Here is a 13,261-nt window from a genome sequence, read left to right as displayed (position 1 = left end):
TTGGCCTCCCAAAGTGCTGGGATTACAGGTGTGAGCCACCGCACACTGCCTCACAATTCCTTACACTACCTCTTTTTCATTGTTCCTCGTCACTACAAAAAGGAGAGCAGGAAGGATAAGATACGAAAGCCAGCATTTCTTTCTCTTCTGAAGTATAATTTTAAAAAGAGATTAACGCTGAAAGTCATGTTTTTTTATGGTAATCAAGGTTTGCACATCAGAAAATAAAACATCCCATCATTAAACAAATATTTATTAACCAGCCCATAAAAATAATGAAGTTACTCACACTGAGTCCTAGGCCGTTCTATTTTTCTGATATGCATAAGCAAAGGTCTCAGTTCTACAGCCAGCCCTTCAGAGGTCTTGAGAATGAAGGATGGTTAAGTTTATTTGGACAACATGAAGGACTTTTCATCATAACTGAAGCCATTTTATAATGTAGAAGTTTCTTTTTCCTATTTTAAGTAAGGAAAGTCCATTCTTGAGAATATGTTGTCCAACAACTAAAACACTCTCAGGATTTGTTACTTGTCGGTGATTGATGCTGACTCCGCCTTCTGTTATCATTCGATACCTAAAAAACAGAAACGTTTAGTAAGTAGAGAGATCCAATCACTGTTGATCTGTCCCCCAAAAAGGACTGTTCACTTAGATTTCAGAGGCCCTCCAATTGAGAACATGTGGCCCTGGACTGTTACCTTCATGTTTGCTCTATTATTAATAGATTCTGCCTCCCTTTAATGCTCTTTGTTTTTTGTTTCTTTTTGAGACACAGTCTTGCTCTGTAGCCCAGGCTGGCGTGATCTCAGCTCACTGCAACCTCCGCCTCCTGCGTTCTAAGTGATTCTTCTGCCTCAGCCTCCAGAGTAGCTGGGATTACAGGTGCATGCCACCACACCTGGCTAATTTTGTATTTTTAGTAGAGACGGGTTTTGCAATGTTGGCCAGGCTGGTCTCAAACTCCTGACTTCAGGTGATCCACCTGCTTCGGCCTCCTAAAGTGCTGGGAATACAGGTGTGAATCACTGCACCTGGCCGGAATTTATGCCTATGCATCTGAGATGCAAGGCATAAAGGTAAATTTCTTGTTTGGCGGAGAAAAAGAGCTGGCATATCTCACTGCTGTTGCTAACTATTCAGTTGGTAGTGGCTTTAAAAACGAAGTGAATAGGAATAATGGAGAATTCCCCCCCACCACCTTGGGGAAAAAAAAATCACAGAAAAGAAACTTCCAAAAATAAAAGAGAACAATGTTGCTTTCAGTAAACTATCCATGAGACACAAGTCACAACTACCGTGTTAGCTACTGTTGCTTTCAGTAAACTATCCATGAGACACAAGTCACAACTACAGTGTTAGCTACAGAAATCTTTAGGAAATTTGCTTATGAAGCTGGAAAGTCCTTGCAAATTATATTGAGACTATGCAAATAGCAAATTGTTAAAATGAAAAATTTTCTTAAAAATGAAATTGGTTGGTTTCAGAAATTGGAGATCCATAGCTGATCTAATACATCAGATTACTAACCAAAATTTTTGATGGCATATATAAAGTTAAATAAATTTCACTGGAGTTATTTATCATCCAACTAATTCACTAAACATTTACAGAGCTCTATGTGCTAAATATAAATGGTACTGCAATCTAGCAGAGAGATAAAGACAAATAAATGAACAATGACAACACACTGTGATTAATGCTGACCTAGGAGAAGCTGGGCACGGTGGCTCACGCCTGTAATCTTAGCACTTTGACAGGCCGAGGCGGGCAGATCACAAGGTCAGGAGATCAAGACCATCCTGCCTAACATGGTGAAACCCCGTCTCTACTAAAAATACAAAAAAAATTAGCCGGGTGTGGTGGCGGGTGCCTGTAATCCCAGCTACTCGGGAGGCTGAGGCAGAACTGCTTGAACCCAGGAGGCAGAGGTTGCAGTGAGCTGAGATCGCGCCACTGCACTCCGGCCTGGGCAACAGAGCGAGACTCTGTCTCAACAAAAAACCAAAAAAGACCTAGGAGAAGTTGTTCTAGGAGCACACTGGGTAGGTGAGGGCTGAACATTTCACTGAAAAAAGAGATACTTAAACTGGGAGTGAAGCTACCTTGACAATCGTCAGGAAACGGGAGCAGCTAGAAAGAGGTAAGATCTGCGAAGTCAGGGCTACAGCATGGCTAGATCTTGGAAGTCCTTAATAAAGATAAATGGTGGTTTTTCTCTCATCTGAATGTGTTACCAAATAAAATTAAGAAACAACTACTGACATAGTTTTAAAAATATTTTTATACCTTTTTTTTTTGGGTAGAGACGGAGTCTCACTACATTCTTGACCACACGGATCTCAAATTCCTGGCCCCACGCCATCCTCCCGCCCCTGGCCTTCCAAAGTGCTGGGATTACAGGTGTGAGCCACCATAGCTGGCCATGGACATGGTTTTATAAAACTCATCAGTAAAAGATTTTCTACTTAAGGCAGATTCCTTTTTTTTAGAAAGTATTATTTTACGTTGTCTGCTGGTTTCCAGATGATGTTCTATGTTTTATTTAATTAGAGCCCTGGCTAAATCAGATGTGGTGTCATCTTCAGTAGTGGTAAAGCTTCCAGTATTAGTGAACACACCATAGTAACGCTGAGAAGAAAACAAAATCTGCTTCCATAGTGAGGAAAATTATTTGTCTCAGTGACGTACTCTAGGGAAGTATATGACACCAGCCTCAAATTCACTGTGTATTAAACCAGCAGATGAGGGAATCACTAAGGTGGAGTGGTAGGTGATGCATAGGGAGACAGTGGGTGCTTTCTCCAGGCAGAATAATCTAGGACTCTTTAGGACAGAGGCAAACAATCCAAGACAATTGAAAGAACAGCAGCTATAACAAATGTCATTCATAATCACGGCCATGATATGGCTGATAAGCATTTGACTTATGTGTGAATTCCTGTAAAAGAGGCACCCGGGGGACTTCCAGCTACCCAACACTTCTCCTTCCATTTCACTGCTCATTTAAAAATGGACAAGCATCAATTATATGCTGAATTATTTTTTGTGAAACACCTTATTCCTTAATACCTCATAACTGAGGAATTAAAATATTCTACTCAATTCCTGAATAGAAAATGCAATTCTCAAGGGGATTATTATATAATTTACAATAATAGTCTTATGACGTTAGTAGGTCAGTGCAAAAGTACTTGCGGTTTTGGCCATTATATGCTCATTTCATTTTCAGAAATTCAGATAATACTATCGATAGGTAACCTTTCCCATCCCTGAATATAAAGAGGATACAGACTGTGAGAGGGGCTGGGTGAATCTGTTACACAGGGCCTCTGTTTCTGCGTCCCTCTAAAATTGTAACCACATCCCTAAGCCGTACACTGATGCCACTATATTTACTGAACAACATGTCCCTCAAATGCACTTTTCCAGTGTTGAAGGGAAGACTGGGTTAGATGTAGTAAGAGACAGTATATGAGTATTGTACTATTATAGAAAATGTAAGGTATTTTCAAAAATAAGTACTCTCAGGCTATACTTTATTCTTGGACTAAACTAACTTTTCTAAGGAAGAGATGCCACTAAAGCATTGTCAGGAAAACACCCTGTCTGGAAACACATGCTGTGAACTGTAACATTTTATTTCTTTATTTATTGTTTGAGACGGAGTCTCGCTCTGTCGCCCAGGCTGGAGTGCAGTGGTGGGATCTCTGCTCACTGCAAGCTCTGCCTCCCAAGTTGACACCATTCTCCTGCCTCAGCCTCCCAAGTAGCTGGGACTACAGGCGCCCGCCACCACGCCCGGCTAATTTTTTGTATTTTTAGTAGAGACGGGGTTTCACCGTGTTAGCCAGGATGGTATCCATCTCCTGACCTCGTGATCCGCCTGCTTCGGCCTTCCAAAGTGCTGGGATTACAGGCGTGAGCCACTGCTCCTGGCCTTGTGAACTGTAACATTTAATGGTGAATTAACTGTAAATCTAAAAGTTAAATAATCTTACCCTCGGGGACCATCTGGAATGGCATTTGCTTTGCGGCAGGTATCTAGGACATTTGTTCCAGGATCGAGAAAAAATTCAGAAAATGGAGCTTCTTTAAACAACTCTTTTAACTCCTGGTCAGACATGACCTCCAGTGCATCTATGCTACTGTGATAAAGGGCTTGTGTACACCTGAAAAACACATTTTAAGAGCCACATTATATAAATGTTTATTCAAATACATGTTCTAATACCCATTAACCAATTATAGAGTGTCCAAGTTCTAGACTAAAAGTTTTTTTTTTTTTTGAGATGGAGTCTTGCTCTGTTGCTCTGGCTGGAGTGCAATGGTGTGATCTCGGCTCACTGCAACCTCCGCCTCCTGGGTTCAAACAATTCTCCTGCCTCAGCCTCCTGAGTAGTTGGGATTACAGGCGTGTGCCACCACGCCCAGCAAATTTTTGTATTTTTAGTAGAGATGGGGTTTCACCATGTTGGTCAGGCTGGTCTCGAACTCCTGACCTCGTGATCCGCCCACCTTGGCCTCCAATGTGCTGGGATTACAGGCGTGAGCCACGGCGCCCGGCCTAGACTAAAAGTTTTTTAAACATCTATCTGGTAAAATTCATGAACTTAATTCAAGATAATCCTTCTTTCCAATAAACAGGGGCTATTTTAAATTGCTAAGTCAAATACTGACAGTCCTTGTAATAAACGACAAGATAACCCTAAAACAGCATACCTCCTACTTTTCTCATGTCCATCCACTAAATAACTATCAGGTGTTAATGATACTAAATGACTACCTTTTAGCAGAATCCAATCCTTCTCGTCCATGAACAAGCTTTGTTACTTCTGCTGCCAGTCGTTTCTGAGCACCCCGCCTTTCTGGCTCTTTGACATGCAGCTGCATGATATGATCAATCTCTGGAAGGGGCAGGAAAGTGAACAGCTTCAGGTACCTTTGGGACAAAAAATAAAGAGTTACACTTACATCAACATACCTAATTTATATGTCCAGCTCCTTTACCCTTTAAAGTTATCCTGCTTATTTTAAAATATGAAACAAACATACAGAAACATACTGAACATAGTAAGTCCCATGCACACATCACCCAGATTTAAGGTGTTACTATTTTGGCATCTTTGTTTTCAATTTTTTTTTTTTTTTTGAGATGGGGGGGTCTTGCTGTTGCCCAGACTGGAGTGCAGTGGCATGATCATGGCTCACTGTAACCTCAACCTCCTGGGCTCAACCAATTCTACCACCTCAGCCTCCCAAGTAGCCGGGACCACAGGCTTGTGCCACCACACCTGGCTAATTTGTTAATTTTTTTTTTTAAAGACAGGGTCTCCCGTGTTGCCCAGGCTGGTCTCAAACTCCTGGGCTCAAGTGATCCTCTTGTCTCAGCCTCCCAAAGTGTTGGGATTATGGGTGTGAGCCACCACACCCAGCCTCATTGTATCCTTTTTAAAAGGAACAAAATAGGCATAGATGAAGGCCCCAGTCCAATCACGTTCCCTGCCTTGCCCCCAGAGATAACCATAAATCTAAGTTTATGTGCTGCCATCCTTCCCAAGCATGTTTTTATACTTTTATGTGCATGTGGCCATAAAAAAAACTACTGTGTAATTTTAAAAACTGATATAAATCAGTTTGCTCTGCATAATGATGCTCCTGTCAATGACGGACTGCATCTATCCGCCATCCCCAACCATTTTGGCACCAGGGGGCGGCAGGGAGGGAAGGTGGTTTCAGAATGAAACTGTTTCACTTCAGATCATCAGGCATTTGTTAGATCCTCATAAGGAGTGTGCAACCTAGTCTCTTGCATGCGCAGTTCACAACAGGGTTTGTGCTCCTATAGGAATCTAATGCCACAGGGGATCTGACAGGAGATGGAACCCAGGTGGTTAATGCTCGCTCGCCTGCCCCTCAGCTCCTGTTGTGCGGCCCTGTTACCAATAGGCCACGGACTGGTACGGTCTACCAGTGGTCCATAACATTATAATACCATAGTTTACAGTACCTTTTCTACATTTACGTATACAAATACCCTCGTGTTACCATTGCCTTCAATAGTTAGTACAGTCATGTGCTGTACATGTTTCTGCCCTAGGAAGGGTACACTGTATAGCCTAGGTGTGTAGTAGGCTACGCTATCTGTGTTTGCATGGGGACACTCTATGATATTTGCAATGATGAAATCACCTAAGAACACATTTCCCAGAACATATCCCTGTTGTTAAGTGATATATGACTATTAATATCATCCTATATGTATTCTCTTTTTAAACTTTTTCTTTGGTGAAATACCTAACACACAGAAAAAAGTACATTATTCACAAAGATACAGCTTAATGAATCATAAAACATCTACGTAACCATTACCATGGTCAAGAAATACAATATTGGGCTGGGCGCGGTGGCTCATGCCTGTAATCCCAGCACTTTGGGAGGCCGAGGTGGGTGGATCACGAGGTCAGGAGATTGAGACCAGCCTGGACAACATGGTGAACCCCATCTCTATTAAAAAATACAAAAAAAGTCCCAGCTACTCAGAAGGCTGAGGCAGGAGAATCACTTGAACCCAGCAGGTGGAGGTTGCAGTGAGCCGATATTGCACCACTGCACTCCAGCCTGGTGACAGAGGTGAGACTCCATCTCAAAAAAAGAAAAGAAAAGAAATACAGTATTGCCCTTACCCAAGAATGCGCAAATATATCACACACCCCTCCAAGTTAATCACTATTTTGCCTTTGATAGTAATCACTTCCTTGTCTTTCCTGATACTTTTAACATCTCAATATGCCTCCCTTAAGAGCATCACTTAATTTTGCCTGTCTGTAGGATTTTTATATAAAAGGAATCATACAGAATTTATTTTCTGGCACGTTGATATGTTTAGGCGAGTCATCCATGATTCTGCATGTACAGCATTCCATGCTATGATTATCCTACAACGTGTTTTTCTGTGAACTTTTGTGCTGTTTCTATTTTTAGACAATTGCTATTAATGCTGCTCTGAATAGCCTCATATACCACTCTTGGTGCATATGTGCATTAATTTCTGTTGGGTATATGCCCAGAAGAGGAAATGCTGGATCACAGGTTATGTGCACATTTAGCTTTAGTAGGTACTGCCAAATGTTTTCCCAAAGTGGTTCTTTACGTTTATTCTTCCACCACCTTGGAACAGTCTTGTCAGCACTTGGTTCTGCCAGCTCTTTTGTTTAGCCATTCTGGAGGGTGCATAATGGTATCTCGTTGTGCCCTTTATCTTGTATTTTTTCTTCTCCGTATGAAGGCTAAGCACCTTTTTATATGTTTTTGGCCTTTGGACAGGATCTTTGTGAAGTACCTGTTCAAGTCTGTTTCCCTTGTTCTGCTGGGTTGTCTTTTTCTCACTGGCTTAGAGAAATTTCTGTTTTTAACATTAAAATAACTATGTTTAATATAGTATTTACATAGTTTTTTCATTTTTCATTTTTGAAATTATTTAAACAATTTTTTGTGGGTATATAGGTGTATATACTTACGGGGTGCATGAGATGTTTTGATACAGACATGCAATGTGAAATAAGACATTCTTTATATTAATTTGAATACAAGCCCTTTATCATTTAGATACATGTACTGAAAATAGCAATCTTTTCCCACTCTTAACAGTGACTCATGATGAACAGATCTTATTTTTAATTTAGTCTAACTTACCTATCTCTTCCTTTTGTGTCCTGTTTAAGAATCTTTCTCTATCTTAAAGTCATAAAGGCATTTTCCTATTTATCTAAAAGCTTTATTGTTTTGTCTTTTGATATAGATTTAGGTCTATAATCTACCTGGAATCGACTTTTGTGTACTACGTGAGGTTAAGTTTCATTTTTTTCACCCACAAAGACATCTAACTAATGGAGCAATATTCACTGAAGACCGTCTTCCCAAACTACAATGCCACCTTTGCCAGAGATAAGGAGACCATATATGCTAGAGTGTGTCTGGATTCTCTAATCTGTGCCATTGGTCTTTAAACGTGTACCTTTAAACCTAAAGGTCATTATTAGAAATAATGAGTTTGGCAAAGTTGCTAGATTTAAAGGTAATATATATAAAGTAATTGTATTTCTAAACACCAGAACCAGATAGAAAATGCAATTTTCAAAAAGATTATCAATTATCTAAGCTGGGTGCGGTAGCTCAAGCCTGTAATCCCAGCACTTTGTGAGGCTGAGGAGGGTGGATCACTTGAGGTCAGGAGTTCAAGACAGCCTGGCCAACATGGCGAAACCCTGCCTCTACAAAAATACAAAAATTAGCCGGGCATGGTGGCACATGCCTGTAGTCCCAGCTACTCAGGAGAATCGCTTGAACCCAGGAAGCGGAGGACACTCCAGCCTGGGCAACAAAACGAGACACTGTCTCAAAAAAAAAAAAAAAAAAGATTATCAATTCCCAATACATCAAAACCCCAGGACTATATCGTCAAACATTCTAGGACTAAATCTAAAGAGGAAAAAACCATAATTACTGAAATTTTATAATAAGGCATGATAATCTTCCACGCTGTTCTTCAAAAACATCTTGGCCAATCTTAGCCCTTTTTATTTCTATGTCAATCTTACAATGAGCTTGTCAAGTTCCACAAAAAGCCGGTTTAGATATGGTTGGTGCTGTACTAAATGTGGATGAAATCCAGAACTGGTATCTTGGCCGGGTGTGGGGGCTCATGCCTGTAAGCCCAGCACTTTGGGAGTCCGAGGCAGGTTGATCGCTTGAGTCTAGGAGTTTGAGACCAGCCTGGGTAACATGGTGAAACCCCACCTCTACTAAAAAATAAAACACAAAATTAGCTGGGCATAGTGGTGTGCACCTGAGCCTGGGAATTCCAGGCTACAGTGAGCCAAGATTGTGCCATTACACTCCAGCCTGGGCAATGGGAGTGAGATTCTGTTTCAAAAAAAAAACAAAAAAGAACTGATATATTTTTGTACTATCAATATGGTCTAACTCTTCATTTATGTAGGTCTTTATTTTGCTCAATAGCATCTTTTAATATTTTGCAGGAAAGTCATTTATTATTAAGTCTTAAAGAATTATTCCTAGATTACTTTGATGTTACAGAGTATCAAAATATTTTTTTCAACTTTTTGTTGCAGGTATGTTTGTTTCTCATTAATTCATATTCTCCCAAGAGTTTAAGGCAATTTAATTTAAGGAGAAAATCATTTCTTAAGAGAATCTTTAAAGTCATATTTGTGAGAGAAGAAAGACAAAGGAAAAATAAGGGTAGTCAAGTTTAAGATGAAAGGAGTGAAAAAACTAGAATATGCAGGTGATAAAATCCTAAGAACTTGCTAGATATAGATCAAAAAGTTGGCTCTACATTTTCTAGCCATCCACTGTGGTTTTTCTGCTTTAACCAACAAAGTGTTTAACTTTAGAACACAGTAAAAATTAGTCTTCTATGATGTAATGGTTTATGTGCAGACAGAAACTAAGTTAAAAACAAAAAAACTATAAAGTGTACATAGATTCAATGGCTAAAATTATATCATGAGTTTATGGTGTCAATTTTTCTGAGCCCATTATTCAGAACTCACCTTTCCACTGAATCGTCTGGTTGCCTGACAAAGAATTGATACAATTCAAATGGAGATGTCTTATCTCTGTTTAGCCAAACAGCGTTGCCAGCAGACTTTCCCAGCTTTGCTCCAGTTGTACTTGTAATTAGAGGAACGGTGATTCCAAATACATCTTCTCCAGTCAACCTATGCATAAAGAACAATTTCATTATGTGCCTCAAGCAAAGTCGTGGTAGGTTCTACTGTTCACCTTCCAGATTTCTTTCTGGTTACTTGCTCCAGGAAAACTTCCTTGACCTCCTAAATCTGAATTCTTGTCCCTCTTATGTACTGTTACAGTACTCACCCTATTCATTCTGAATCTCATGAGTGGTTCCAGGCAGTTTCTAGGCAGGCCAAGGGGAAGTGCTACTTAACAATGGACTAGAGATTTTGAAAGGCTGAGTGGGAAGGAGAAAACTGGGTGAAGGGGTGTCAGGAAGAGACACTAAAGGAAATGTTCTAAATGCCTTTTAAACATGTGTTTTGCTCTGTAGCACATGAGCTAGCCCTATCCTTCACCTCTCTCAAGAAAATGCTATTAGACCCGCATTACTTGTCAGTTATTTGGAGTTGAAAAAACTTTTTGAGATACCAACCAAGGACTAACACTAGTTCCATGGAGGGTGCAGAGCTAAAGCAGAGGCTAGCTACTCAAGGAGGTCCAGTCATGTTCTAGTATAAACACACAAAAGCAGTTTCTCTAATTAGAAAGGACGACTTAGGGGAACCAAAACAGACCGACCAAATCTTCACCAGTGGTCTGTTTCCTGCAGAGCTCTAGAATACACGGTTTCCTTTTTTTTTTTTTTAGATGGAGTCTCCCTCTGTTGCCCAGGCTGGAGTGCTGTGGCGCTATCTCGGCTCACTGCTAACCTTCGCCTCCCGAGTTCAAGCCATTCTCCTGCCTCAGCCTCCAGAAGAGCTGGGATTACAGGCGTGCATCACCACGCCCAGCTAATTTTTAGAATACACCGTTTACTCTTAATACCCTTAATTCAGCCCTTTAGTTCTTATTAGCCAGTGTTATTAACGCCATTATAGAGCCTTAATGGGGATAAAACCAACAAGAGCTGGAACGAAGGGCAGCAACTTACAATCCTAAGAGTAAATCACAGGCTACTAGTATGTAAATTATTTGGTCCCAGGATTTCCCCAGGGTCTAAAGGCACTTACTTGTTGATGAACTCATATCCGGACATAATGTTGCCTAGTTGATCAGATCCGCCCAGCTGGACCCTGCATCCATAACGCTGGAAGAGGTAATAGAAGTCATAGGCCTGGAGCACCTGGTAAAAGAATTCGGCCAAGCTCATGCCCTCCGCGCTCTTGAGCCGCAGCTGCACGCTCTGCCGGCTCAGCAGCGTCCCCATGCGGAAGTGACCCCCAACTGCCGCCAGAAAGTCCACCAGGTGCTGCTTCTGGTACCAGGCCGAGTTGTCCAGCACAGTGAAGCTGCCCCAGGAGCGCCCATCAGTGAAAAGCTGCTGGTGATTAGCCGCCAGAGCCTCAAGCCCTAGGCGCAGGGCGCGCGCGTTGGCTCGCACGCGCTCTGTCTCCAGCGCCTCGCGTTCCTTGGTACGGCCGCTCGGGTCTCCCAGGCGCGCCGTGGCGCCTCCCACCAGCGCGATCACGTTGTGGCCCGCTCGCTGCAAATGAAACAGGCCCAGCAGCGCAAGAAGATGGCCCACATGAAGCGAGTCTGCCGTGGGGTCGAAGCCACAGTAAATGGTTTGGGGAAAACTCGCCGTGCCACGGTCGAAGAGCTCTGGGAGTTCTATTTTCGTCCCCGTCTCCGGGAAGAAGTCCTTGAACAGACCTCGAGCCTTCTGCGCTGCCAGTAACCCCTGAGGGCCCGAGTGGGCCTTACGCAGCCCCAAGGGCAAGAAAACTGAGAGATTTAGGGTACCAGACCAGCGGCCCCAGGAAAAGGACCGAAAGATGGGCGCCGCCATATTGATGGCGGCACGAAGGGAATGCTGGGATTGCAGAGGCCCCGCCACACCCACCTGCTTGCCGCGCCTAGGGAAGGTACGTCAGTGTTTTTCTGCGCATGCCCAAGGCGGTTACGTAGTTACGGAGCTTGCGCTCTCAGCAGTTGAGTTCCGACTCCAAGTGGCGATTCCGCCTCAGAGCCGTCGCTTTAAGTTCCCTGAAACTTAATTTCCCCATTCGCAGTGTGGATCTGCTTGATAGTTCCTACCTCATAAGACTGTTGTGAACCTTAAGAATTAAAGCATTTGGCACATAACGCTTCACAAATGTTAACTTGTATTTAAATTTTCACGTAAAAAGATTGTGATGCGCAAGTTCTTTGAAGTCTTGGTTCCGTGCAAAAAGCTGCTCACAGAGGTTGAGAAAGGTTAGGAGTTGGTTTAACATCTCGGAGAGAGAGTTGCTGCTGAGACGCAGGCAATTTCATAGTACCGATTCCCCAATTGCACCTCAGTCTCCAGTATTCATCAGCTCTTCCAGGAGGTGGCAGTCTTGTCCAAGCTATAGCAAGAAAAACTCAGTGCAATAAAGTACATGTATCAAGTCCTGTGGTTTATTTATTTATTTTAAATACAGTTAACTAGGTTGGGACACAGCTTATCATGAGTGGATTCAAATTAGTATTCACATCGTGCAGCTTGACAAGTGCTCTGAATACTCACCAGGGATGAGGTGCTTACTGGCAACTGCCTGGCAGGTAATCTAGCTTCAAAATCCCACGTTAGAGCCTGATTTCTAGGACCGCTTTCAAAACCCCTGGACTCTGAGTTGGGGGGAGACTGGTTTGCAGGAGGGTTACTGGAGTGTGCTCTTAAGAACAACACGTATAATGGAGTGAGGGAGGCCGGGTTGGGCGGAGGGAGAAAGAGGTTGAACTGTGAACAATTTGTAATAGAGGCCTCAGGCAATCCAGTAGGGGCTCTGGAGCCGGGATTTCCTTTCAGAGTCATCCTGAATTGAGGCCACAGGGCAGACCTTTAGACCCTCTTACTGACTGCTCATTAAATGTGGGATGTTTCTGGGGAGGAAGCAAAACGCTGCTGGGTAAGGCTTTTGGAGAGGGAGAGGTGCAGAAAGGAACTCAGCTGTGAGCCATAAGCAACCAACACTCCCAGCAGCTGCGGGATTGAGTGCCTTGGTCCTGGGGCTGGAGTCTGGGCCATGTTCCAAATCATTCCCTACAGGACTTTTCCATTTTTTAACGTTATAAAGTCATCTAACAAAATGAAAACTTATTTTAATAATTAGTTTCTTTGCATGTATAACTATCAGTGAATTAGTTTCTCATTGCCAGATAGTAACTTCAATAGGATTTTGAGATACTCATTCAATAGACTATTAAACGTACTCCGAACTGCATAAGAAAATAGTGTGTTCTTTTATGTTATTCAAAATATCTTAAAATTTGCAATCATAACCTGTTGATCTGCAGTCTTTTTTTTTTTTTAAGTGTCACTCGGTTGCCCACACTGGAGTGCCGTGGCAGGATCATGGTTCACTGCAGCCTTGAACTCCTAGGCTGCAGAGATCTTCCTGTCTCAGCCACCCAAGTAGCTGGAACTACAGGTGTGGACTACCATGCCTGGCTAATTTTTATTTTTTATTTTTGTAGAGACGGAGGTCTCACTGTATTGCCCAGGCTGGTCCTAAACTCCTGGCCTCAAGCA

General features: G+C 42.3%; 1 protein-coding gene across 1 annotated transcript; it reads right to left on the bottom strand.

Moving 5' to 3' along the window:
* Nucleotides 1-237: 237 nt before the first annotated feature.
* LOC105484278 (tyrosyl-tRNA synthetase 2) lies at nt 238-11,611 on the bottom strand. The gene is made up of 5 exons (XM_071071900.1): nt 10,776-11,611; nt 9,579-9,746; nt 4,787-4,942; nt 4,002-4,172; nt 238-577 (listed from the first exon to the last, which is right to left on the bottom strand). Exons 1-5 carry the CDS (start codon nt 11,552-11,554, stop codon nt 418-420), a joined length of 1,434 nt encoding a protein of 477 aa, XP_070928001.1. The 5' UTR covers nt 11,555-11,611; the 3' UTR covers nt 238-417.
* Between the last annotated feature and the right edge of the window lie 1,650 nt (nt 11,612-13,261).

Source organism: Macaca nemestrina, chromosome 10 (genome assembly GCF_043159975.1).
Source record: "Macaca nemestrina isolate mMacNem1 chromosome 10, mMacNem.hap1, whole genome shotgun sequence".
Classification (NCBI taxonomy): domain Eukaryota; kingdom Metazoa; phylum Chordata; class Mammalia; order Primates; family Cercopithecidae; genus Macaca; species Macaca nemestrina.
The sequence above is the reverse complement of the archived record's forward strand: the minus strand, read 5'-3'. Positions and strand labels throughout refer to the sequence as shown.

Excerpts from the sequence above, each read along its gene's own strand:
- LOC105484278 (XM_071071900.1), bottom strand. The coding sequence starts at position 11,554 with ATGGCGGCGCCCATCTTTCGGTCCTTTTCCTGGGGCCGCTGGTCTGGT. Across the intron at positions 9,747-10,775 it reads GGATATGAGTTCATCAACAA|GTTGACTGGAGAAGATGTAT; the intron begins GTAAGTGCCTTT and ends CTTTATGCATAG. Across the intron at positions 4,173-4,786 it reads GGATTGGATTCTGCTAAAAG|GTGTACACAAGCCCTTTATC; the intron begins GTAGTCATTTAG and ends TGTGTTTTTCAG.